The following is a 25993-nucleotide window of genomic DNA, read 5'->3' as shown; positions in this document are numbered from 1 at the left end:
AACCCTGGTTTGACTTCCCAGGATCCATGTAAGCCAGATGCACAAGGAGGAGCATACATCCAGAGTTCGTTTGCAGTGGCTGGAGGCTCTGGCATATCCATTCTTTCTCTCCGTCTCAAATAAATAAAAGTAAAATAAAAAAAAAAAAAAGACAACCTAATTGCATTGTCATACAGCCTAGCTGAAAGTTTGTTCCTTGGGATATTGTGATATCTCAAAAGTCATTGTTCTGAGCATCTGTCTTCACTGTATGAAGGCTGAATATAAAGACAGACACACCTTTCAAAAGCAGGAAAACAAGGTAGGTAAAACTACCTGGAGTTTTTTTTTTAATATATTTTATTTATTTACTTGAGAGAGAAAGAGGTGGAGAGTGAGAGAGAGACAATGGGTGTGCCAGGGCCTCCAGCCACTGCAAACAAACTCCATATGCATGTGTCCCCTTGTGCATCTGACTTACATGGGTCCTGGAGAATCAAATAGAGATCCTTTGGCTTTGCAGGCAAGCACCATAACTGCTAAGCCATCTCTCCAGTGGCTCCCCCTTTTTTAATTTGTTCACATACCTGATGGATGAAAGTCTCCATTCCTGGTACAACTGGGAGATTATCTGAGCATGTAAAGTCAAGTTAGACAAAGTAAAAAGCATGAGGGGGGCTGGAGAGATGGCTTAGTGGTTAAGCCTGTGAAGCCCAAGGACCCCGGTTCGAAGTTCAGTTCCCCAGGACCCACGTTAGCCAGATGCACAAGGGGGTGCACGCATCTGGAGTTCGTTTGCAGTGGCTGGAAGCCCTGGCACGCCCATTCTCTCTATATATCTGCCTCTTTCTCTATGTCACTCTCAAATAAATAAATAAAAATAAAAAAAAATTTTAAAAGACAGGATCTCATGGAAAAAAAATTAAAAATAAAAAGAATGGGGTGCTGGAGAGATGGATCATTCATTAAAGGTGCTTGCTAGTAAAAGTCTGACAACTGGGATTCAATTTACCAATATCCATGTAAAGCCAGATGCACAAAGTAGCGCATGCATCTGGAGTTCATTTGCAGTGGCAAGAGGCACTGGCACCCACTTCCCCCCTTACAAATAATATTTTTTTTTTTTTAAAAAAAGAATGTAGTTCTCTGTATCTGGGAATAACTCTATTTAGTACTTTCAACTTTCACTTAGGTGACCTGAGTGTGGCCTCAGGCAACAATTCTGGAAACAGAGTGTGACTGATAAAGCTGAAATGTAATCTTGTGTATTAAGTCTTGGATGAAGACAATCATGTGTAGAAGAGCAATGGTCAGCATAAAGTGCCCCACAAACAAACAGACATGGCTCATTCCTGTGATCCCAGATCTCAGGAGGCTGAAGATTCAGGATTGCTATGACTTTCGGGCTAGATTGGGCTACAAAATGAGACCCTGTTTTAAGATAAAAGAATAAAAATAGGACTGGAGAAATGGCTTAGCAGATAAGGCACTTGCCTGTGAAGCTTAAAGACCCATGTTCAACTCTCCAAACCCCACATAAGCCAGATGCATAAAGGTGAGGTAAGCGTAAGCTTATTAACATGCCCACTAAGTGGTGAAAATGTCTGGAGTTTGATTTCCGTGGTTGAGGCCCTGGCACACACTCCCTCTCTCTAAAATAAATTAAGTAAAAATAACTTAAAATAATAAAAGTGAAGTATCAGCATGCATGAAGCCCTAGATCAATCCCCAACATAACAGTGTGGTGGTGAATCAAATATGACAATAGGAAAACTTGGGATGCTTCTCAGTAGTGAGGAAAATGTTTTAGCCAGTCATAGTGGCACATGTCCTTAACCCCAGCACTCAGGAGGCAGAGATAGGAAGATTGCCGTGAGTTTGAGGCCACTCTGAGACCCCATAATGAATTCCAGGTCAGCCTGGGCTAGAGTGAGACCCTACCTCGAAAAACAAAAAACCAAAAAAAGAAAAAAGAAAAATAATGTTTTATTAAGTATTTCAGTTTTTTGTTTTGTTTTTGTTTTTTAATTCTTGAGAGAGGAGAGAGAATGGCACACCAGGGCCTCTAGGCACTGCAAACAAACTCCAGATGCATAAGCCACTACGTGCCATCTGGCTTACATTGGTTCTGGGAATCAAACCTGAGTCTTCAGGCTTCACAGGCAAGTGTCTTAGCCACTAAGCCTTCTTTCCAGCCCTGTTTCAGGTGTTGTTTTGTATTATTTTTTCGAGGACGTCTCGCTCTAGCCCAGGCTGACCTGGAATTTACTATGTAGTCTCAGGGTGGCCTCAAAGCTCACGGCGATGTCCTACCTCTGCCTCCCGAGTGCTGGGATTAAAAGCGAGTGCCACCATGCGCGGCTGCTGCTGTTTTGGGATATAGGTCTGCTGTGTACCCCAGGCTGGCTTTGAATTCACTATGTATAGGGCTCAGGCTGGCCTCAAACTTTGGGTTTCCCCTTTGCTTTAGCCTCCCGGGTATTGGAATCACACTTTAGCACCTTTTCTGGGTACTGATAATTGACCCCAAGGCACGACAGGTAAGCACTCTCCTGTAAGTACCTCAGGCTGGCCCCGGAACTCACTGCGCAGCCAAGGATGGCCTCGAATCTCTTGAGTCACCATGTCGGATTCTAAGAGTTCTGAGACCCACGAACTTGCCCAGTGGCCATAGGTTAGGATGGACGAAAGAGCCACCCGGGTCACGGTCTAACCGAGTTTGCAGCTCTTAGGAGGAGGGCCCAGAGATTCAGGAAAAACCGGGCGGAGCTCCCCGCCGCGGGCACGCTAGATGCCAGCCAGCCGCGGACGGAAAGGAGCCAGCAAGCCGCGTCTTTGCGACACTGTCGCGCAACGCCGGCCCGCTGCCGTAAGGCGGGTCCGGAGCCGCCCCAGCCGGCGCCGTGGGGACAGAGGTGCCATGGCGGATATGGAGGACCTTTTCGGTAGCGACGCGGACAGCGAAGCCGAGCACAAAGGTGTGGTGTCCACGGCCCGGGGAGGGGTGCGCGGTGGGAGCCCGACGTCCGCCCAGTTCCGGTGAGCGTCGCGCAGCCCAGCGCCCCCTGCCCTCCGGGCGGTCCAGCTCGGCGCGGGCTGGCGGGCGGGCGGGCGCCGCCGGGATCGCTGGGCTGCGCCGTGGTCCCCGGGAGGAGCGGGAAGCCGGCCGGAGGACGCGTGGAGGGGCGCTCAGGAGCTCGGAGATTGGACGCGGGGCTCGAGACGACCCCTTGATGGGACCTGCCAGGGCTGGAAGAGTCCCCCGATGGGGTACCGTGATGGAGCGACACGCAGGAGACTCGGTGGTCGCCAGCCTGCGGAAGCGCTCGTGATGTGAGAGTAGGGAAGGGTGGTCGTGAAGGACGGTGATGGGCGGGTGGGTGACTAACTGTACGGTGCGTGGACGTATTGCTGGAGTACGTCTATGGATATTTGAAATATAAGCAGAAGTGAGAAGAGGTCCAAGCTAAGTTCAGATTCCTTGCAATGCCCACCCCACCCCCAATGAAAGTAGCCTCTGTATGGCGTTTTCTTAACAGAGCTTACTGCTCCCCCCCTTCCCTCCATTTTCTCCAACTCCACTGTGTTCGTAATTAGTATAATGAAGGGTTAGAAGGGAGAGGTACAGAGCATTGAATCTACTGTGAGGGTTCCAACCAGAATGATACCCAGGAGGTTCGAGTTATGTTAAGTCTGAAAGAACTTTTTTTTTCTTTTCTTTTCTTTTTTTTTTAGGTAAGGTTTCACTCTAGTCCTTTAGTCCAGGCTTACCTGGAATTCACTCTGTATTCTCAGGCTGGCCTTGAACTCAGCAATCTTCTTACCTCTTCCTCCCGAGAGCTGGGATTAAAGGCGTGCGCCCCCACGCCCAGTTAAAAGAAAATACTTTTATTCATCCCCTGTCTCTTCTATCTCTGCTTGCAAATAAATAAAAATTTAAAAAATTAAGGCCCAGCATGGTTGCTTATACCTTTTAAAAATATTTTATTTTTATTTACTTATTTGGGAGATGGAAAGAGGCAAAAAGAGAAAATGGGCGGGCCAGGGCTTCCAGTCACTGCAAACAAACTCCAGATGCATGGGCCACCTTGTGCATCTGGCTTTCGTAGGTCCTAGGAGATCGAACCGAGGCCCTTTGGCTTTTGAGGCAAGCGCCTTAGCTGCTAAGCCATTTCTCCAGCCCTGTTGCTCACACCTTTAATCCTGGCATTTGGGATGCAGAGGTAGAAAGATCTTTGTGAATTCCCAGGTCAGCCTGGGACTACAGTGTGAGTTCCAGGTCAGCCTGGGCTAGAGTGAGACTCTACCAAAAAAAAAAATTAGCTGGTTGGGTGGCACACCCCTTTAATCCCAACACTTGGGATGCAGAAGTAGGAGAATTGCAGAGAGTTCGAGGCCACTGAGACTATATAGTGAATTCCAGGTAAGCCTGAGCTAGGGTGAAACCCTACAACCTTACCTTCAAAACAAAATTTAAAAAAAATAAACGTTTAAACTGGGCATGGTGGTGCATGCTTTAATCCCAGGATTTAGGAGGATCTCTGTGAGTTTGAGGCCAATCTGGGACTACATAGTGAATTCCAGGTCAGCCTGGGGTAGAATGAGACCCTACCTTAAAAAACAAACAACTTCGGGTTGGAGAGATGGCTTAGCAGTTAAGGCGTTTGCCTGCAAAACCAAAGGATCCCGGTTTGACTCTCTAGGACCCACGTAAGCCAGCTGTACAAGGGGGCGCAGGCGTCTGGAGTTCCGTTTGCAGTGGCTGGCGCACTGGAGGCATGCCAACGCCTCCAGCCACTGCAAACGGAACTCCAGACGCCTGCGCCCCCTTGTGCAGCTGGCTTACGTGGGTCCTGGGGTCCTAGAGAATTGAACTGAGGTCCTCTGTCTTTGCAGGCAAACGCCTTAACTGCTAAGCCATCTCTTCAGCCCTAAAGTATATATTTAAAACAAAACTCAAGCAACTTCACGTCCGTTGGAGTCACCAAAACAACAACGAAAACTTAAAAAAGGGTTGGAGAGATGGAGAGCTAAGGTGCTTGCTTGCCTGTAAAACCTAGCAACCCAAGTGCTGGGATTAAAGACATGCAACACCATAACCAGCTCCCTTTCAATTTTTTTAAAATGACTGTCATTTTGTCTACCATCTTTTCCCCAGCACAGTGCAATTGCATCTCAAAGATATTATGTGACAGTTTATCTTTACCTAAAAGGTTCTTGTTCAAAAAGTTACAAACCTATGTAACATGGCAGTTTTCCTTGCTTGGAAGGGAAGATTACTTCCCTATTAGGGTGATATATGAACAACATGGTCCATTTTGTTTCTGACTGGAAAGAATAAACTCACTTCCATACCTCTGTCCAGTTATGTGCAGAGCTTGTCTTTACAAGAGTGAAATCACAAATTACAGAATATTTGTTTGTACAAAAATTCACTATTGGGCTGGAGAGATGGCTTAGCAGTTAAGGCGTTTGCCTGCAAAGCCAAAGGACCCAGGTTCATTCTCCAGGACCCATGTAAGCCAGATGCACGAGGGGGCGCCCACATCTGGAGTTTGTTTGCTGTGGCTGGAGGCCCTGGTGCTCCTATTCTCTGCCTCTCTGTACCTGCCTAATTCTGTATCTATCTCATATATATATAACACATATATAATTTTTAATTTTTTGTTTATTTTTATTTATTTACTCGAGAGCGACAGGCATAGAGAGAAAGAGGCAGATATATAGAGAGAATGGGCACACCAGAGCCTCCAGCCACTGCAAAGGAATGCCAGACGCATGCGCCATAGGCTTCACAGGCAAGCGCTTAACCGCTAAGCCATCTCTCCAGCCCTGTATCTCTCTTTCTAATAAATAAATAGAAATAAAATATTTTAGAAAAATTTACTGTTACCATTTTGGTAGACTGAAGTACAAATGTTATTTGCCCTCATGATCCACTCTAACAGTAGTACCCAGAATTAATGACTCTAGGGGATTTTGGGTCTTCTCATGGCACATGTTCTACATTTCTAGTTTCTTTTGCAAAAATCACACAAAGGACCCGAGAGTACAAGTAGAAACGCACACCTGTCCCTTTTCCATGCACCTGCTGGGGTCAGGAAGGGCAGAAGGGCGCTAACAACCCAGACTGAGGCACACCTGCTTCTGAGAAGGCCTTTTCTTCAGAACCTTCCCATTGAAACAGAGGGCGCAGGATGGGGTGAGGCGTGGGAGGAGGGACTGAGTTCCCCCGGTTACACTCAGCCTACCCTGACTCGCAGCTAGCCCACACCAGTCCCTGGAAACGCGCTACACAAACATCATCCCCTTTTTATTCTGTTCATGTAAAAAAAAAAGTTTTCTGACTACTAAGATAAGCAAGTAAAGGGTTCTTTCTTTCTTTAAAAAGAAGTGGCAATGTAAGAATTTTAAATCAATCACATAAAAGAACAAGGAGGGCTAGAGGGATGGCTTAGCGGTTAAGGCATTTTCCTGCAAAGCCAGAGGACCCAGGTTCCATTCCCCAGGACCCACATTAGCCAGATGTACAAGGGGACACACACATCTGGAGTTTGTTTGCAGTGGCCGGGGGCCCTGGCATGCCAGTCCCTCTCTCTCTCTCTCCCCCTCCCTTCCTCCCTTTTTTTCCTGTCAAATAAATAAATAATAAAAATATTAAAGGTATATTAAATATTAAACCACACCTGGCTAATCCTTTTTAAAAAAAGAGCAGGAGGGATGGCTTAGTGGTTAAGGCATTTGCCTGCATAGCCAAAGGACCCAGGTTCAATTTTCTAGGACCCATATTAGCCAGATGCACAAGGAAGTGCATATGTCTGGAGTTTGCAGTGGCTGGAGGCTCTGGCATGTCCATTCTCTCTCTCTTTGCCTGCCAAATAAATAAAAATTTATTTAAAAAAGAGAATAAGAAGAAGGCTGGGGGAGGGAAGTGTCAAGTACAACCTGGACAACCTTTCTTTCTGTCCTTATTTATTTATTTTGTTTGGGAAACAAAGAGTTTATTTTGTCTTATAGACACAAGAGGGAGCTAAATGATGGCAGGGGGAAACAATGGCATGAGCAGAGGGTGGACATCACCTTCTGGCCAACATTAAATGGACAACAGCAACAGGAGAGTGTGCCAAACATTGGCAAGAGTTTGCCCTTATTTAAAAAGACACACTGGGCTGGAGAGATGGCTTAGTGGTTAAGCGCTTACCTGTGAAGCCTAAGGACCCTGGTTCAAGGCTCAATTCTCCAGTACCCACGTTACCCAGATGCACAAGGGGCACACGCGTCTGGAGTTCATTTGCAGTGGCTGGAAGTCGTGGTGCGCCCATTCTCTCTCTCTCTGTGTCTCTTTCTCTGTCACTCCCAAATAAATAAATAAAAATGAAAAAAAAAATTTAAAAAGACACACTGTTCAAATCTTTGCAACCTCCCTTAAGTTTCTTCTTAAATGCTCTTCCACCAAATCCTCCAAGGCAGTTAACTTCATACTTATGCACCAAACACTTTACCTTATGAAGCCATTCTCAAACTCTAAGGTAACAAGAAAGAAAAGATCTGATTCTTTATTTTTTTAAATTTTTGTTTATTTTATTTATTTGAGAGCTACAGAGTGAGTTCAAGGCAGAGAGAGAGTGAGAGAGAGAGAAAGAGAGAGAGAGAACGGGCATGCCAGGGCTTCCAGCCATTGCAAATGAACTCCAGATGCTTGCGCCCCCTTGTGCATCTGGCTAACGTGGGTCCTGGGGAATCGAGCCTAGAACCGGGGTCCTTAGGCTTCATAAGCAAGTGCTTAACCGCTAAGCCAGATCTGATTCTTTAGCTAAAAGCTAGTGAACAGAACTAGCCCCCTTTCTTTCCCAAGAGTCAAGACTCTTTTTAATTTTTTTTTGTTTATTTTTATTATTTGAGAGAGAGAGGGAATGGGTGTGCCACAGTCTCCAGCCACTGCATACGAACTCCAGATGCATGCGCTACCTTGTGCATCTGGCTTAGGTGGGCACTGGGGAATTGAGCCTCGAACTAGGGTCCTTAAACTTCACAGGCAAGTGCTTAACCACTAAGCAATCTCTCCAGCCTCCAGAGAATCAAGACTTTTATCAGGACTAGATAGGCTACCATCATTCCTTTATCAAGAAAACTCCATTAAAAAAAAAATAGCTGGGTGTGGTGTCACACACCTTTAATCCCACCACTTGGGAGGCAGAGGTAACTGGATCACTGTGAGTTCAAGGCATCCCTGAAACTACATGGTGAATTCCAGGTCAGCCAGGGCTAGAGTGAAACCCTACCTCAAACAAACAAAAAGGCCAGGTGTAGTAGCACCTTTAATCCCAGCATTCAGGAGGCAGAGGAAGAAGGATCACCATGAGTTTAAGGCCACCCTGAGATTACATAGTGAATTTCAGGTCAGCCTGGGCTAGAGTGAGATCCCACCTTGAAAAACAACAACAATAATAATAAAAATAAAAAACTGCCTATACATGGTACAAAGTTAGTACATAATATACCTGGAAAAAAGAGTTCCATGATAGAGGAGAAAGTGAGAGGGAGTGTAAAGAAGGGAGGTAAGGGGCTGGAGAGATGGCTCAGCAGTGAAGGAGTTTGCCTGCAAAGCCTAAGGACCCATGTTCAACTCCAGATCCCACATAAGCCAGATGCACAAAAGGTGAGGCAAGTGCAAGGTCACACATGCCACAAGGTGGTGGAAGCATCTGGAGTTCTATCTCCAGTGATTGAGTCCCTGGTGTGCCAATTCTCTGTCTCTTAAAAAAAAAATTTTTTTTTTAAAGGGAGGTAGAGAGGTAGAAGAAGGAAGAGGAAGGGGAAAGACAGTGAGCCCCAAAACTCAAAACACTCAAGCATGTAGCCTTAACACAGCACAAACCAGGCGTTTCCTTTCAGCCCAGTACATTCACACAAAGGATAGTGGTAATGAAATAGAGATTTTGTAAGAAAAGCTTGCAATTCTGAGAGAACAGCCAGGTCTCCAACCCTGACCAGGACTCCATCTGCTGTTGCTTGGGGGCCTCCTTGTGGCCTGTCACAGGTTACAGCTCCTGACTTTGACTGCTTGCTCTTGGACAAGGCAGCTGCCTGCTTCAGGAGCTCTGGGTTTTAGGCCTGCAATTGTTCTGCGACTTCTTTGGGTTTTCTCCATTTGGTTCATTTTGGCCCACATTGGAAACTCCTGGTATTGAAAATAAGCCTTCAACTCTGTAATCTTTTCTTTCTGTAAGGTCATCTGATTCATCTGATACAACATCTTTCTCAGAGTGGCAGTCTCTTCTTTCAGCTGGGCAGTGATGACAAAGTGGTCAGTGCCTGTTCAGTCCTGAGCCAGGTCTGGGAAAAGCTGTCTCCATTTGTTGTGATTGACTCAAACTTGGACTTTTTCATTGGGGTTTCATTTTGAATTGAACATGTTGAAGGGGTTTTCTGGCTATTATAATGACTGCCATTACTCAGGTGGGTGTACTGCTCCTTCTGAAGACTGGCACAGGAAGAGCTACTCTGGTGTTTGCTCTGCTCCTTGGTCTTCTGAAGGACACATTTATGTGAACGTGTACACAGCTAGCACAGCAATTTCCCATCTACCTTCTTTCTATCATCTTTCCTATCAAAGTCACACTGCTCCTTGCATTGAGGATCACCATGAGTTTAAGGCCACCCTGAGACTACATATTGAATTCCAGGTCAGCCTGCATTGCAAGAATGTGGTGGTCCATACCTCTTGGCATTTGTGCACCACTGGCATTTATTTCCAATAAATGCTGCAGTTATGTTGCAATACTGACAGTGTTTGGGTGTTTCATACAGCTGCACATTCTGAGCACAGTTCTTGCACATTGTGTGGGTTTTGTACTCTTGCTGCAGTAGGTGCACTTCACAACAGGGTGTGCAATCCAGCATTCCTGGTGGCGGTGGCAGTGGCAACAGGCAGTCAGTGAGCTGTGGAAGAGGAGGCTGAGACTGACTGGGCCTGGCACTATGAAAGCTGGTCTCTGTTCATTGGTGGCCTTCAACATCGAGCAAGTGAAAGGGGGCTGAACGCTGTGCTTCCAGTGACTGATTGGGTTGGGTCCTGGAGCATGCCACGATGACATTTGAGGCCGCAGTTATGTAAAGCGCAAGTCCCTTAAAGATATTTATTTATTTATTTGCAAGCAGAGAGAGAAGAGAGACAAAGAGATAAAATGGGTGCTCCAGGACCTCCAGCTGCTGCAAACTTATTCCAGATGGATGTGTCTCTGTGCATCTGGCTTTATGTGGGTACTGGGGAGTTGAACTCGGGTTGTTAGGCTTTGCAGGCAAATGCCTCTCAGCCATCTCTCCAGCCCCTAGAGCTGTTTTGTTTTTTTTTTAAATTTAGATTTGGATTGTTCATTACTAGTGCATATTGATTGTATATCTTTTTTTAAATTTTCGTTTATTTTCACTTATTTGAGAGCAACAGACAGAAAAAGAGGCAGATAGATAGAGAATGGGCACCCCAGGGCCTCCAGCCACTGCAAATGAACTCCAGATGCATGCACCCCCTTGTGCATCTGGCTTACGTGGGTCCTGAGGAATCGAGCCTCAAACCAGGGTCCTTAGGCTTCACAGGCAAGTGCTTAACCACTAAGCCATCTCTCCAGCCCGTTGATCTTATATCTTGCAACTTTGTAGACTATATTAGCTGTAATGGTTTTCTGTGGCTTCTTTCAGGTTTTGTTTTCTTTCTTTTTCTTTTTGGTTTTTCTGGTTTTTCAATTTTTTTGAGGTAGGGTCTCATTCTAGCTCAGGCTGACTTGGAATTTACTCTGCATTCTTAGGATGGACTTGAACTCACGGTTATCCTCCTACCTCTGCCTCCCAAGTGCTGGGATTAAAGGTTTCTTTGTTTTTTTGAGGTAGGGTTTTGCTCTTGCCCAGGCTGACCTGGAATTCACTATGTAGTCTCATGGTGGCCTTGAATTTATGGTAATCCTCCAACCTCTGCCTCCCAAGTGGTGGGATTAAAGGCATATTATACTATGCCTGGCTCCATTTTCTTTCTTTTTAAAATTTTATTTCTGCTATAGTGGCTGAGAAGATAGCTTAGCTGTTAAAGGTACTTGCTTACAAAGCCTGCTCGCCCAGGTTTGATTTCCCAAGACCCATGTAACACCAGATGCCCAGAGTGGCTCATGCATGCATCTAAAGTTTGTTTGCAGGGCCAAGCAGCCCTGGCATGCCCATTCTCTTCCTCCCCCCATTCATAAGTAAATAAATAAAAAATATCTGGGGGCTGGAAGATGGCTTAGAGGTTAAGGTGCTTACCTTCAAAGCCTAAGGACCCAGGTTCAATGCCCACATAAGTCAGATTGACAAGGTGGCGCATGCATCTGCAGTGGCTGGAGGCCCTGATGTGCCCATTCGCTCTCTCTAATAAATAAATACTTAAAATTTTTTGGAAATTATGCTGTAATCTTTATTATTTTCTTCTGGTTGTTTCAGATTTAGGCTCCCCCCCATCTCTTAAAATGAAAGGCTAAGCTGTTGATTTGAAAATCTTGTTTGCAGTATGTCTGTTTGCAACCACACGTCTCCCTCATATATTACTTTCTTTTTATCCCTTAGTATTGGGGTGCTGCGTTTTTGTTTTCATTCATCCTAAAACATTGTCTAATTTTCCTGTGATTCTCTCATTAAGTTTTCAATATGTTTTTATTTGTTTCATTGAAGAACCATTTAGAAGGTTGAAATTGGAGGTTGAGGCTTCTTGGCGGAGTGCTTAGCTTACCGTGGCCCTTCAGCATCCGAGTGCTGGGGCGGAGTGCTTAGCTCACCGTGGCCCTTCAGCATCCGAGTGCTGGGGCGGAGTGCTTAGCTCACCGTGGCCCTTCAGCATCCGAGTGCTGGGGCGGAGTGCTTAGCTCACCGTGGCCCTTCAGCATCCGAGTGCTGGGGCGGAGTGCTTAGCTCACTGTCCAAGTGCTGGACTACGGTATGAGACACTACGCGTGGCTTCAGTGAGTTTTGTTTTTTCTTTTCTTGAGAGAGAGAATGGGCACGCCAGGGCATCCAGCTGCTGCAGATGAATTCCAGACACATGTGCCACCTTGTGCATCTGGCTTATGTGGTCCTGGAGAATTGAACCTGGGTCCTTTGGCTTTGCAGCAAGCACCTTAAGTGCTAAGCCATCTCTCCAGCCCTGTTTTTTTTTTTTTTTTCAAATTTTTATTAACAACTTCCGTGATTATAAAAAAACATCATGTCCCCTCCCTATCTCAGTCAGTCTTTGTTTTAGTAATTTACTTATTTGAGAGAGAGAGAGAAAGGGAGATAGAGAATGGGCACCAGGGCCTCTAGCCATTGCAAATTCCAGATGCATAGGCTTCCTGTATATCTGGCTTACATGATACTGAGGAACTGAACATGGGTCCTTTGGCTTCATAAGCAAATGTCTTACCCACTAAGCCATTTCTTCAGCCTCCTCAGTTTGGTTTTATTACTGAGATTCAGCTAGTTTTTCTCAACTAGCCATTCCCCTGGATCCTGAAAGTTCTTATATTCCAGAATCTTGAGGAAGTTGATTCTAACAGTTTTTGCCCTTTTGAAGTCCCCCGATTTGCCCTTTTTTGCTAACTTTACCATATTTCTATGATCCTGTAGATTCAGATTCTGGATCTGACTCAGATTCTGATCAGGAGAATGTGGCTTCTGGCAGCAATGCCTCGGGAAGTGAAAGTGATCAAGATGAACAAGGTGACTCTGGACAGCCCAGCAATAAGGAACTGTTTGGGGACGACAGTGAGGATGAGGGGGCGTCTCAGCACAGTGGCAGTGACAACCACTCTGAACGGTCAGATAACAGATCAGAAGCTTCTGAGCACTCTGATCACGAGGACAATGACCCTTCAGATGTAGATCAACACAGTGGGTCCGATGCCCATAATGACAATGAAGATGAAGGCCACAGATCAGATGAAGGGAGCCGTCACTCAGAAGTGGAGGGGTCTGAGAAAGCACATTCAGGTGATGAAAAGTGGGACAGAGAAGACAAAAGCGACCAGTCAGAAGATGAAAAGACACAGAATTCTGAGGATGAGGAGCAGGTGCAAGGGTCTGATGAGGAGAAGATGCAGAACTCCGATGATGACGAGAACATGCAAAACACAGACGAGGAGGAGAGGCCTCAGCTATCTGAGGAGGAGAGGCCTCAACTGTCTGAGGAGGAAAAGGCAAATTCTGATGATGAACAGCCAGTGGCTTCTGACAATGATGATGAGAAACAGAATTCGGATGATGACGAGCAGCCACAGATGTCTGATGAGGAGAAAATGCAGAATTCTGATGAGGAAAGGCCACCGGCCTCAGATGAGGAGCGCAGGCATTCAGATGGAGATGAGCAGGACCACAAGTCAGGTAAAGCAGTTAAGAGAACCAGAAGGGCTCTTGGAAGCATTCACATTCCACAGTGTCCCATTCTTCCCGTTCCATCTCTATCACTTCCCCCCTCCAGCCTCTGTTTTCTCACTGTAGACATTTTTCTTCTTCTAAGTTGTATCAGTCACTTTCTTGTCGATGGGGCAAAATACCCAACCAGAAGCAGCTTATGGAAGGTAAAGGGTTTAATTCTACTCACATTTGCAGAGAAGGGTCCATCCATCATGATGGGGAAAGTATAACAGGTCCTTTTGAGAAAGGGGAGAGACCAAACACAGGCCCACCTCCAATAACACAAATCCTCCAGCATGGCCCCACCTCCTAAAGATTCCACAACCTTCCCAAACATCCCAGGAGCTGGGGATTAAGTATTCAAATATATTAGTCTATGGGAGATGTTTAAATTCAAACCACCACATACATACATTTTTTTCATGGTCTTAAGTACCCCTTCTATTCATTAATTGAACAGATCAGATTAAAAAAACTTAATGGGGACCATCTGAGAGAGGTATGTGGCACTAAAGAAGCTGACAGTGAATTGAGTTAGTTCCATTTCCATGTGTAACTAGAAAGCACACCTCACATGACTGTAGATTTGCTTGAGGAAGTGATGTTGCTGAACTATTCTCATAAGGTTGAACTGAGATGAACACTATGTTCCAGCTTAGCTTTTTATTTATTATTCATCTTTATTTATTTTGACAGAAAAAGGCAGACAGAGAGAAAGGGAGAGAAATTGGACACACCAGGGCCTCTAGCCACTGCAGATGAACTCCAGACGCATGAGCCACCTTATGCATCTGACTTTTGTGGGTCCTGGGGAATTGAACCTGGGTCCTTTGGCTTTGCAGGGAAGAGCCTTAACTGATAAGCCATCTTTCTAGCCTGAGCTTAGCTTTTTTTAGATCCAAAATTTGATCATTCCAAGGTGATCATTCTGATCTCTTCAGTCTCTAAGGAATTTACTCAAACCAATCAGTTTATAGGAATGTAATACACAGGAAGTTGTCTGGGGAGTATTGCAGCCACAAAATGCCAGCATAGCTGGATAATCTCTGTAGATGGTGTTCCTGAGCTGTGTGCATCTGGCTATACATGGGTACTGGAATTGAACCTGAGTTATTAGGCTTTGCAAGCAAGTGCCTCAACCACTGAGCCATCTCTCCAGGCCCCCAGGCCTTCTTATTTATATGTACTGTTTAGTGTTGATTTTGTGTGTAGATGTATGTAACCTTCATCGTCATCATTCAGATGGTTCTGTTACCCTGTGCATTTTGTGGTTGGCATCTCTCCCCTGCCCCAACACCTCTTATCTATTCTCACTGTGCTTTTTTTCTTGGAGATTGTTATGTAAGTGGAGTCATATGTAAGTATGTGCATAGCCTTTAGCCTTTGTAGATTTCCTTCCTCCCTCCATCCCTCCCTTTCCTCTTTCCTTTCTCATTTATTTATTTTGAGGTATGGTTTTACTCTAGCCCAGGTTGACCTGGAATTCACTATGTAATCTCAGGGTGACCTTGAATTCGTGGTGATCCTCCAACCTCTGCCTCCTGAGTACTGGAATTAAAAGTGTGCACCACCACACTTGGCTTCCTTTCCTTTTTTTACCTATCTATCTATCTATCTATCTATCTATCTATCTATCTATCTATTTATCTATCATTTTTACTTATTTATTTGAGAGTGACAGAGAGAGAGGGAGGGAGAGAGAGAGAGAGAATGAATGGGTGCATCAGGGCTTCCAGCCACTGCAAACAAACTCCAGACACATGCACCCCCTTGTGCATCTGGCTAACATGGGCCCTGGGGAATCAAGCCTCAAACTGGGGTCCTTAGGCTTCACAGGCAAGCGCTTAACTGCTAAGCCATCTCTCCAGCCCTTCCTTTCCTTTTTAAAAAAACTACTTTATTTATTTACTTATTTGAGAAAGAGAGAAAAGCAGATAGAGAGAGAGTGGACATGCCAGGGTGTCTAGCCACTGCAAACAATCTCCAGACACTTGTGTTACCTTGTATATTTGGCTTCACATGAGTACTGGGGAATCAAACCTAGGTCTTTTGGCTTTGCTGGCAAGTGCCTTAACTGCTAAGCCATCTCTCTAGCCCCCCTTTTTAAGAATTCTTTTTTTTAAAAATTATTTTATTATTATTATTTTTAATTTTTATTAACATTTTCCATGATTATAAAATATATCCCATGGTAATTCCCAAGAATCCTTTTTTGTTCATGTATTTATTTATTTGAGAGCAACAGACACAGAGAGAAAGAGGCAAATAGAGAGAGAGAGAGAGAGAGAGAGAGAGAGAATGGGCGCACCAGGGCCTCCAGGCACTGCAAACGAACTCCATATGCATGTGTCCCCTTGTGCATCTGGCCAACGTGGGTCCTGGGGAATCGAGCCTTGAACCAGGGTCCTTAGGCTTCACAGGCAAGCGCTTAACCACTAAGCCATCTCTCCAGCCCAAGCCCCTCTTTTTTTAAGGGGGGGAAAAAAAAAAAGAGGTGTCTTGCTCTGTAGCCCAGGCTTAATCTCTGATCCTCCTGCCTTAGCCTCCTGAGAACTAGGATCACAGGCATGTACCGTCTAGGCCAATAGGTTGTCTTCTTTCACTTAGCAAATGCATTTCAGATTAATGCAGAGTATCACATTTGTCATTGGTTCTTTCCTGTTTACTGGGGAGCAGTATTCCTTTGTACTGCTGTGCCATGTTTGGGTGAAGGGACTGTGACTGCAGCATTTGTTTTTTAATTTTTATTAGCATTTTCCATGATTATAAAAAGAATCCCATGTTAATTCCCTCCCCCCCACTTTCTCCTTTGAAATTCCATTCTCCATCATATTACCTCCCCAGACTGCAGCATTTTTAATTCTGCTCTTAGAGTCTGCAAGAGGCAGCGATAGTGAGGATGAAGTCTTACGACTGAAACGCAAGAATGCGATCGCTTCGGACTCTGAAGTGGACAGTGATGCCGAGGTGCCCAGAGGTATCCCTCTTATTTCCTTACCTTTATTTTCACAGCTCTCTTTGCATTTAATTGTTGTGTACTCCTTGTCCCTGGGTAGGGGAAACCCAGCATGCAGGACCACAGATGAGACTACTTGTATGCTCAGTGTGTGCTGTGCATGTTGAAGAGCCTGCCTCTTTGTTTATAGTTTAAGTGATTGGAATGGAAGTGGGAACATGCAACCTTCACTACGTAGTCTCAGTGGACTCGAACTCATGGCAATCCTCCTACCTCTGCCTTCCAAGTGCTGGGAGTTAAGGTGTGTGCCACTCCACCTGGCTTGTGGAATTAACTTTAAAAAGCTTATATAGCCAGGCATGGTGGTGCATGCCTTTAATCCCAGAACTCAGGAGGCAGAGGCAGGAGGATCACTGTGAGTTCCAGGTCACCCTGAGACTACATAGTGAGTTCCAGATCAGCCTGGGCTAGAGTGAGACCCTAGTTTGAAAAACCAAGGGAAAAAAAAAAGCTTATATAAATTTCTGTAACTAATAGTGTAGCTGCAACACATACTGTAGAGGTCAGCTATGGAGAACAAGGCAGCAAACTCTGGGATTACTTCTGTGAATAGATTTTAGAATTGGATGGTCTGTTTCATTTTTTTTTTCTTCAATTTAAATATATGAATTGAGTCAAATTAATAAGCTTCAGTTTTCTAATGTATAAATGGTGATGATGTGCGCCATCTTACGGGTTCTTAGAGAAAGGACCCTCATGGAGTATATGCACCCAACATAGAGTATCTAGAACTGGGGGAAACAACTGGGCTCCTGAGGAATAGGGACATGGAAAAGGTATGCAAGAGATGAGGAAGGAGGTGCTGTCCCCACTGGCCAGTTCTCTGAGAGTCAGCTCAGCTGTGTCTGATGGTTTCCTGGTGCCAGTCAGAAACCTTGGGGATATGTGGAAATAACAAATAATAACACTTTGCATTTTCCCCTGCACTGAAGATAATAGTGGAGCCATGGATCTCTTTGGAGGTGCAGATGATATATCTTCAGGAAGTGATGGAGAAGATAAACCACCTACTCCAGGACAGCCTGTGGTAGGTGAAATGACTTGTGTGACCTGGGTCTTGTATTAAAGGTGACGTCGAAAGTCTCCGAAGTGAAGGATCTTTCTCTAAGAAGAGGAAGTTAGTCATTAAGTTGTAGTAGGAAAATACAGAGAGCAGAAGACTTTCTTAGTTCTGCAAGAGACTCTTGGTCCCAAGAAGGAGTAGAAATGACTGCTCATTGTGAGGTGGCCCATGCCTTACAGGGTGAGACTGTAAGGACCTGGGATTTGAGAACTGATTTTTTTTGTTTGTTTGTTTGTTTTTGTTTTTTTGAGGTAGTGTCTGACTCTGGTCCAGGCTGACCTGGAATTAATTATGTAGTCTCAGGGTGACCTGGAACTCACAGTGATCCTCCTACCTCTGCCTCCCGAGTGCTGGGATTAAAGGCATGTGCCACAACACCTGGCTGGATTTGAGAACTTTTTATTTTAGTGTTTTCTGGTTCATTTTAAGAAAGTGCTGTGTTAATATATTCGTTTTTGAAACAGGGTCTTGCTGGTTCAAGCACCTCATATACTGATCATTTTCTTTGATGTCACAGTGAGTGCATATTGAAGTGTCGATCAGTCTCATACTTTGGAAAATTCACAGAGGAAATATACTGTACTGATGACATCCACACTTCTTATTTCTCCTGAGATGTTCTGGAGATAATTGAATAGTGATGAGGACTGAGGTCCATTTTAGTCCTAAAATTATATCTCAATATGTTTCTTGCTGGATGTAGTGGCTTACACACATAATTCCAGCCCTTGGGAAGGGAGCCCTTGGCAGAAGGATTTCTGTGAATTTGAGGCCAGCCTTGGCTGGAGAATGAGACTTAATCTCAATCAAGCAAACAAGCAAAGAAAAAGTTTCTTCCAAAAACCAAACAAAACAAAACTTCTCGCATACTTAAGTAATTAAAATGTGGAGTTTGAACCAGGCCATTACTAAAGTCCTAGGAGTGCTAAAATTCTGAATCTTTCTCTAGGATGAAAATGGATTGCCTCAGGATCAGCAGGAGGAGGAGCCAATACCTGAGACCAGAATAGAAGTAGAAATACCCAAAGTAAACACTGATTTAGGAAATGACTTATATTTTGTTAAACTGCCCAACTTTCTGAGTGTAGAGCCCAGGTAAGGATATGAATTAAAATGTTTTCTGACTGTTGAAATAGGTGGAATGTTGCTAATTGATTAGTTATAGAATTCCGTATTTCAGGAAAAAAAAACACAAACATCCTGAAATAGGAAGGAATATGTGGGCTACTTCTTAGGGACACTGGATAGTTGTGGTTATTTGTAGCAGTTTGATACTGTGATGTGAACTAATAAGCATCACGATTCTTCAAGACACTAGCTAGTACAGCCCATAAAATGCTATGGTTGAGAGGGGTAGACTTTGTTGAAGATGTAGCAGTATCTCTGTAGCGGTTGTTGTTGTTCCAGAAAGGCTAATGATTTGGGACAATTTAACAGCACTGCTGGATGTCATTAAGTTAATGCTCAAGCTTGCCCACGTTTTCTTCCAAGGAAAATGACATAGGAAGCTGTAGCACATATGGCCTTTTCTTTGGAGGAAGTCTCTAATAGGAATAAAGAATATTTTGAGGGCTGGAGAGATAGCTTAGCATTTAAGCGCTTACCTGTGAAACCTAAGGACCCCGGTTCAAGGCTCGATTCCCCAGGACCTACGTTAGCCAGATGCACAAGGAGACGCATGCGTAGGCAGTTCGTTCGCAGTGGCTGGAGACCCAGGCATGCCCATTCTTTCTCTCTCTGCACCTTCCTCTCTCTGTCTGTCACTCTCAAACAAATAAATCAAAAAACCAAACTAAATAAATAAATATAAACAAAAAAGAATATTTTGAATGTCTAGCTTTCTTTGTAAAGTATTTCAAGTCATAAAATAGCACCAAATTTTTAAAAATATACTAATTTAAATATTTCCTTCAAAGTGACCATGAAAATACTTCAGCATTGATTTTAAAAATTATGATTTTGGAGGCTGGAGAAATGGTTTCGCAGTTAAGGCGTTTGCCTGCAAAACCAAAGGACCTAGGTTTGATTCCCCAGGACCCACGTAAGCCAGATGTACAAGGGGCACATGTGTCTGGAGTTTGTTTGCCGTGGCTACAGGCTCTGGCATGTCCATTTTCTCTCTCATTCTCTCTGTCTCTCTTCTATCTTTCTCTCTCTCTCTGCTTGCAAATAAATAAATAAAACAAAATATAAAAACTATTAAAAATTATGATTTTTGATATAATGGTGTACATTAATGAGATTATGGCTTTATAATTATATTCCTTATATAATATGATTAATAGTTTACTCTAAAAACATTCTGTAGACCTTTTGATCCTCAGTACTATGAAGATGAATTTGAAGATGAGGAAATGCTGGATGAAGAAGGCAGAACCAGGTTAAAATTAAAGGTACCGTTTTTTCCTTTTATAGAAAACCTTGGGATACCAACCAGAGCTTTTGACTGAAAATGATTTTTCTTCTATATCTATCTATCTATATGGATGGATGGATGGATGGATAATATTTTTATTTGAAAGCAGAGAGAGATAGAAGAGTGACAGAGAATGGGCATGCCAGGGCCTCAAGCTGCTGTAAGTAAACTCCAGGTTCATGCATTGCTGTACATCTGGCTTTGCATGGGTACTGGGGAATTCAACCCTGTTTATTAGGCTGTGCAGGCAAGCACCTTAGCCACTGAGCCATCTCTTCATCCCCCTCAAAGTGATTTTTTTGTTGTTTTATTTATTTATTTATTTATTTTAGGGTCTTGCTCTTGCTCAGGCTGACCTGGATGGAATTCACTTTGTAGTCTTAGACTGTCCTTGAACTCAACAGCAATCCTCCTACCTCTGCCTCCCAAGTGCTAGGATTAAAGGTATGTGCCACCACACACAGCTCTAAAATTATCATTATTATTGTTTTTGTTTTTCATGGTAAGGTCTCACTCTAGCTCAGGCTGACCTGGAATTCACTATGTAGCCTCAGGGTGGCCTTGAACTCTTGGCGACGATCTTCCTACCTCTCCCGAGTGCTGGGATTAAAGGTGTGTGCTACCACGCTCAGCTTTTATAATGATTCTTTTTTTTCTCGAGGTAGTGTCTCACTCTGTCCCAATCTGACCTGGAATTAACTTTGTAGTCTGAGGGTAGCCTCGAACTCATGGCAATCTTCTACCTCTGCTTCCTGAGTGCTTGGGGTTAAAGGCATGTGCCACTACGCTCGGTTTTTAGAATGATTTTTTTATTTATTTTGAGGTAGGGTCTCACTGTAGCCCAGGCTGACCTGGAATTCACTATGTAGTCTCAGGGTGGACTTGAATTTATGGCAATCCTCCTACCTCTGCTTCCTGAGTGCTGAGATTAAAGGCATGCACCACCACGCCTGGCTGTAAAGTGATTTTTTATATGTCCTATTCCATTAATTATATGAATTGTCTTCCTTATTTTTTTTTTCTCTATTTATTTATTTTTGAGAGAGAGAAAGAGGCAGATAGAGAATGGACACACCAGGACCTCTAGTCACTGCAAATGAACGCCTGATGTATGTGCTACTTTGTGCATCTGTCTTTACATGGGGACTGGGTATTGAACCTGAGTCCTTTGACTTTGCTGGCAAGTGCCTTAACCACTAAGTCATCTCTCCAGCCACTGAATGCTATTTTATTTATTTGTTTGTTTGAGAGTGACAGAGAAAAGGAGGCAGGAAGAGAGAGAGAGACAATGGGCACACCAGGGCTTCCGGCCACTGCAAACTAACTCCAGATGCATGTGCCCCCTTGTGCATCTGGCTAACATGGATCCTAGGGAATCAAGCCTCTAACCAGGGTCCTTAGGTTTCACAGGCAAGCACTTAACTGCTAAGCCATCTCTCCAGCCTTAGTTAATTTTTTATTGACAACTTCCATAATTGTAGACAATAACCCATGGTAATTCCTTCTCCCTCCACTTTCCCATTTGAAACTCCGCTCTCCATCATATCCCCTCCCCTTCTCCATCAGTCTCTCTTTTGTTTTGATGTCATGATCTTTTCCACCTATTATGATGGTCTTGTGTAGGTAGTGTCAGGCACTGTGAGGTCATGACTATCCAGGTCATTTTGTGTCTGGAGGAGCACGTTGTAAGCAGTCCTACCCTTCCTTTGGCCCTGAGCCTTGGAAGGTGTGATAGAGATGTTTCAGTGCTGAGCACTCCTCTGTCACTTCTTCTCAGCACCATGATGCCTTCTGAGTCATCCCAAGGTCACTGCCATCTGAATGTTATTTTTTATTTGAGACAGGGTCTCATGTAGCTCAGGCAGGACTCAAATTCATGGTTCTCTGGCTTTAATCTCCCTAGTGCTGGGTTTGCAGACATGTGTCACCATGCCTGGCTCTAGAATAGTTTAAAAAAAAAAAGTATCTATTGTGCTTGCTTTGGTAGCACATATAATAAGTTTAGAACGATATAGGGAAGTTGAGCATGGATCCTAAGTAAGGATGACATGCAAATTTGTGAAGTGTTCCATATTTTTTAAAAAAGTACCTATCTGTCATCTATTAGAGAGAAGAGAAAGAGAGGGAGGGAGGGCGCGGGTGCATAACCATTGGGACATTAGGACCTTTTGCTGCTGCAAATAAATTCCAGATACATGTGCTACTTTGTCTGGCTTTATGTGGGTCCTGGAGACTTGGACCTGGGTTGGTAGGCTTTGCAAGCAAGTGCCTTTAACCAATGAGACTTCTCCCCAGTCCCAGAATATTTTTTTTAAATATTCATTTTATTTTATTTTGTGAGACAGAGAGAAAGAGGCAGATAGAGAGAATGGGTCGTAAGCCATCTCTCCAGCCCTGCTTATTAAGTTCTTTAATTAGCTGACTTTATTATTGCTTAGTGAGGAATAAATAAGTGTAGGAGGAAACTGAAAGTAGAGTATTAAGATCTATTTGCAGAGACATTGCTGTCCACAGTGGAGATACAGGAAGTCTGGTGGGAGTGGGACAGCTCTTTTAGGGTTGGTAATAGAGAATTGGTAAGCATGGACTTAAGTGCATCTGCAGCTCTTCACAATGTTAAAATGACCTGGGTGTGGTGGTGCATGCCTTTAGTCCAAGCACTCGGGAGGCAGAGATAGGATCGCTGTGATTTTGAGGTCAGTCTGGGCTAGAGTGAGACTCTACCTCAAAAAAAAAAAAAAAAAGTTAAATGTTTGCCTCTCTGTTGTCATCTTAATTTTCATAGGGAGAAAGGTATAAAGTCAGTTTTCTGGGCTGGAGAGATGGTCTAGTGGTTAAGGCTCTTGCCTGCAAAGCCTAAGAATCCATGTTCAACTCTCTAGGTCCCATGTAAGCCAGACACACAGTGACACAAGCATGCAAGGTCGCACATGCTCACAAGGAGGTGCACGCGTCTAGAGTTCAATTACAGTGGCTGAGGCCCTGGTGTGCCAGTTCTCTTACTCTCTTGCATTAAAAAAATAAAACAAAATAAAAGACCAGTCTGTTGGGCTTTCCTAAAAAAAAAAAAAAAGAAAGAAAGAAAAAGAAAACCTAGGTTTTCTGTTTTGTCTTTTAAAACAGGTGGAAAATACTATACGATGGAGGATACGCCGAGATGAAGAAGGAAATGAAATAAAAGAAAGTAATGCTCGGATAGTTAAGTGGTCAGATGGAAGGTGAGTGTCACCCCTGATGCTCTGATGACTGGCATAGGAAGAATGAGGATAGGAGTGTTGTTGTTTTTAATGTTTGTTATTGGGGGGGGGGGGTGGAGAATGGATGCGCCAGGACCTTCAGCCTTTGCAAACGAACTCCAGACACATGAACCACCTTGTGCATCTGGTTTATGTGGGTCCTGGGGAATTGAACCTGGGTCCTTTGGCTTTGCAGGCAAGTATGTTAATCATTAAGCCATCTCTCCAGCCCTGGATGGCAGTTTTAATGAGGGATTGCCTCTTTCTTTTTTCTCTTTGCTGTCCCGGAATTGAATCCAGGGCCTTCCCGTGTTAGAAAAGTGTCTACTAATGAGCTACAACCCCAGCTCCAAGGATTGCCTGCTATTAATGTACTGCTGTTAGTAACTTCCTGTGTTTGCACACAGAGAAATGTTAGCTGGAGGTTGCTGGGAGATGAATATGTGCTCAAACGTGGCCCTCCTCTGGCTCTTGAATGTTAGTCAGGAAAATTAGCCTACCCCATTGCATACTACTCACACTTGATATGGCAGGAAAGTAGTCTAGTGTTGGGTGCTTCACAGGAGCTCGGTTTTGCCACCATGCTGTCCTCTCTTCTGAATCCTATAAAGAAAGCAGTGTTGAATCACATTTTCGGTGTAGTTGAACAGTGAAAGCCTTTTGACTTTTATATGTGAAGTATCTTTTCTCTTCAGCATGTCCCTGCATTTAGGAAACGAAGTGTTTGATGTATACAAGGCCCCGTTGCAGGGTGACCACAACCATCTCTTTATAAGACAAGGTACTGGTCTGCAGGGACAAGCTGTCTTTAAGACGAAACTCACCTTCAGGTAACTTGTTACCATTGTACTGCTGGTTTTACAGTGCCTGTCTCCTGGTTGATATAACCCCACCATATAGTCCAAGACCTAGTTTTCACTTCTGGATGCCCCAGATCCAAGTTGTCAGATACATTAGGAGTTGCTTTCTTGGCAGCAGTTCATGCTAACCAGACTTGCAAGAGACTTTTATAAAATAGAAGGTCAGTGTATTAATACCAGTCATTATTGTACTGTCAGGAGCTGTAAACTACTTACTTATCTGTGCTGTTCAGTACGTCTTTTGTTTCCTATTAAACTGACTCAAAGACAAGGTGGTAATTAGGTTTGTTAGAGGGCCTGCAGATGAAGGAAAGGCACTGGACTGGGGGATATGAAGTGTGGGGTCATCCCAAGCCTTATAACGCTGCATCTGGTAGCTCTGCAGGGACATGTCCCTAAGCATATCAGACACCCTAGGCAGCTGGTGAGAGCTGTGCCATTTTTAAACCTTCTTAGGTAGTGCTTATCTGAAGAAAAGCAGTCACTCTGAGGATTGTACTGGTTAAAGTATAGGCTTGGGAATCAGTAAACCTGTATTTGACTCTGTTTCTACTTATATGACATGGTGCAGCTTTGGTCCTTAATCTGTAAAATTGTCCCTCCGGTATCTGTGATAGTCACCCATGTGGGGTGCAGAGCACCCATGGACTAAGCTGAGCTGAGCACTCATTGCTTCCTGGAGGTGACCATGCTCCCCATGACCACCTGCCTCCGTCACCCACTTCTGTGGTGGGATGGGAGTGTCCTCAGTGAGAGGTCTAACAGGGAAACGTCACACTGGGGAATATGCACTTCAGCACCCTGGCCTGTGTTTTGGGAATGCGAAGTGGCTATTCGTTTCTTGTTTTGTGATGTGGGTATGACCTGCTTACCATGTAAGCAGTGACACTCTCTTGTTGATTTCCTGGCAGACCTCACTCGACAGACAGTGCCACACATAGAAAGATGACTCTGTCACTTGCAGACAGATGTTCAAAGACACAGAAGATTAGAATCTTACCAATGGCTGGCCGTGACCCTGAGTGCCAGCGCACAGAGATGATTAAGGTATGCTGCTAAGCTTTTTATACTGGGACAGTTTTGTATATTAATTTCCCAAGCTGTCTTTGTCATCTCTTGTTGGCTGTTCTTTCCCCTTCAAGTGACATGATTAGGGAGCTGGATTAGTCTTCAAGCACTTAGCAAGCGAAGCATGACATGAGGAAGGTGCTAAAACACTCACAAGCTCTTGGGTTCTCCCCACCAGGGCCCTAAAGTTCAGCTACAAGACTCATGATGGAAGGCTGGGCGTGGTGGCACACGCCTTTAATCCCAGCACTCGGGAAGTAGAGGTGGGAGGATCACCATGAGTTCGAGGCCACTCTGAGACTACATAGTGAATTCCAGGTTAGCCTTGGCTAGAGTGAGACCCTACCTTGAGAAAAACAAAACATAATAATAAAATAAAGTGGTGACTGAGATATCTGAAATTTCACATACACTTTCAAACATGATTAAGTCATGTACATCTAATTTAGAAATTTAAATAATTTTATCTTAAGGAAAGAGAGAGAGAGAAAGGGCCTCCAGCCGAAGCAAAGGAACTTGAGACATATGTACCACTTTGTGTATCTGGCTTATGTGGGTTCTGGGGAATCGAACCTGGGTCCTTTGATTTTGCAGGCAAGTGCCTTAAGCACTAAGCCATCTCACCAGCCTTTTTTTTTTTTTTTTTTTGAAGTAGGGTCTCACTCTAGCTCAGGCTGATCTGGAATTCACTATGTAGTCTCAGGGTAGCCTTGAACTCATGGTGATCTTCCTACCTCTGCCTCCCAAGTGTTGGAATTAAAGGTGTGTGCCACCTTGTCCAGCTCTAATTTAGAATTTTTTACCTTGCCAAAAATCAGTGGGAATGGTAAAGATTTGGTCTATAGAGAATGAAACAGTGGTTGAATGACAGCTTGCCAAAAGTAGAATGTAACAGGGTGAGTTTGGACCAGCCTGATCTATGTAGTAAGGCCATCCTAAACA

The 25993-nt window shown here is 44.2% G+C and overlaps 1 protein-coding gene, 1 non-coding gene and 1 pseudogene across 4 annotated transcripts in view; 2 read left to right on the top strand and 1 right to left on the bottom strand.

The window, feature by feature from the left end:
* Positions 1 to 2849: 2849 nt before the first annotated feature.
* The window catches only part of Leo1 (LEO1 homolog, Paf1/RNA polymerase II complex component), a 30725-nt gene continuing 7581 nt past the window's right edge, over positions 2850 to 25993 (top strand). For all 3 annotated transcript variants that reach the window (XM_004662477.2, XM_045160877.1, XM_045160878.1), the window contains exons 1-9: positions 2850 to 2957; positions 12607 to 13359; positions 16265 to 16369; positions 17341 to 17435; positions 18421 to 18566; positions 19780 to 19864; positions 23011 to 23105; positions 23819 to 23953; positions 24895 to 25030. In XM_004662477.2, the coding sequence (XP_004662534.2) occupies positions 2900 to 2957; positions 12607 to 13359; positions 16265 to 16369; positions 17341 to 17435; positions 18421 to 18566; positions 19780 to 19864; positions 23011 to 23105; positions 23819 to 23953; positions 24895 to 25030 (1608 nt within the window). In that variant the 5' untranslated portion in view covers positions 2850 to 2899. The remainder of the gene's footprint in view (positions 2958 to 12606; positions 13360 to 16264; positions 16370 to 17340; positions 17436 to 18420; positions 18567 to 19779; positions 19865 to 23010; positions 23106 to 23818; positions 23954 to 24894; positions 25031 to 25993) is intronic.
* Positions 8842 to 9998, bottom strand: LOC105944324 (annotated as a pseudogene).
* Positions 21859 to 21965, top strand: LOC123464211. The gene has a single exon (XR_006639449.1). It is a non-coding gene; the product is annotated as a U6 spliceosomal RNA (small nuclear RNA).

This window comes from Jaculus jaculus, chromosome 10, assembly GCF_020740685.1.
Source record: "Jaculus jaculus isolate mJacJac1 chromosome 10, mJacJac1.mat.Y.cur, whole genome shotgun sequence".
Classification (NCBI taxonomy): domain Eukaryota; kingdom Metazoa; phylum Chordata; class Mammalia; order Rodentia; family Dipodidae; genus Jaculus; species Jaculus jaculus.
Note: the sequence above shows the minus strand (reverse complement) of the source record. Positions and strands in the feature narration are given on the sequence as shown.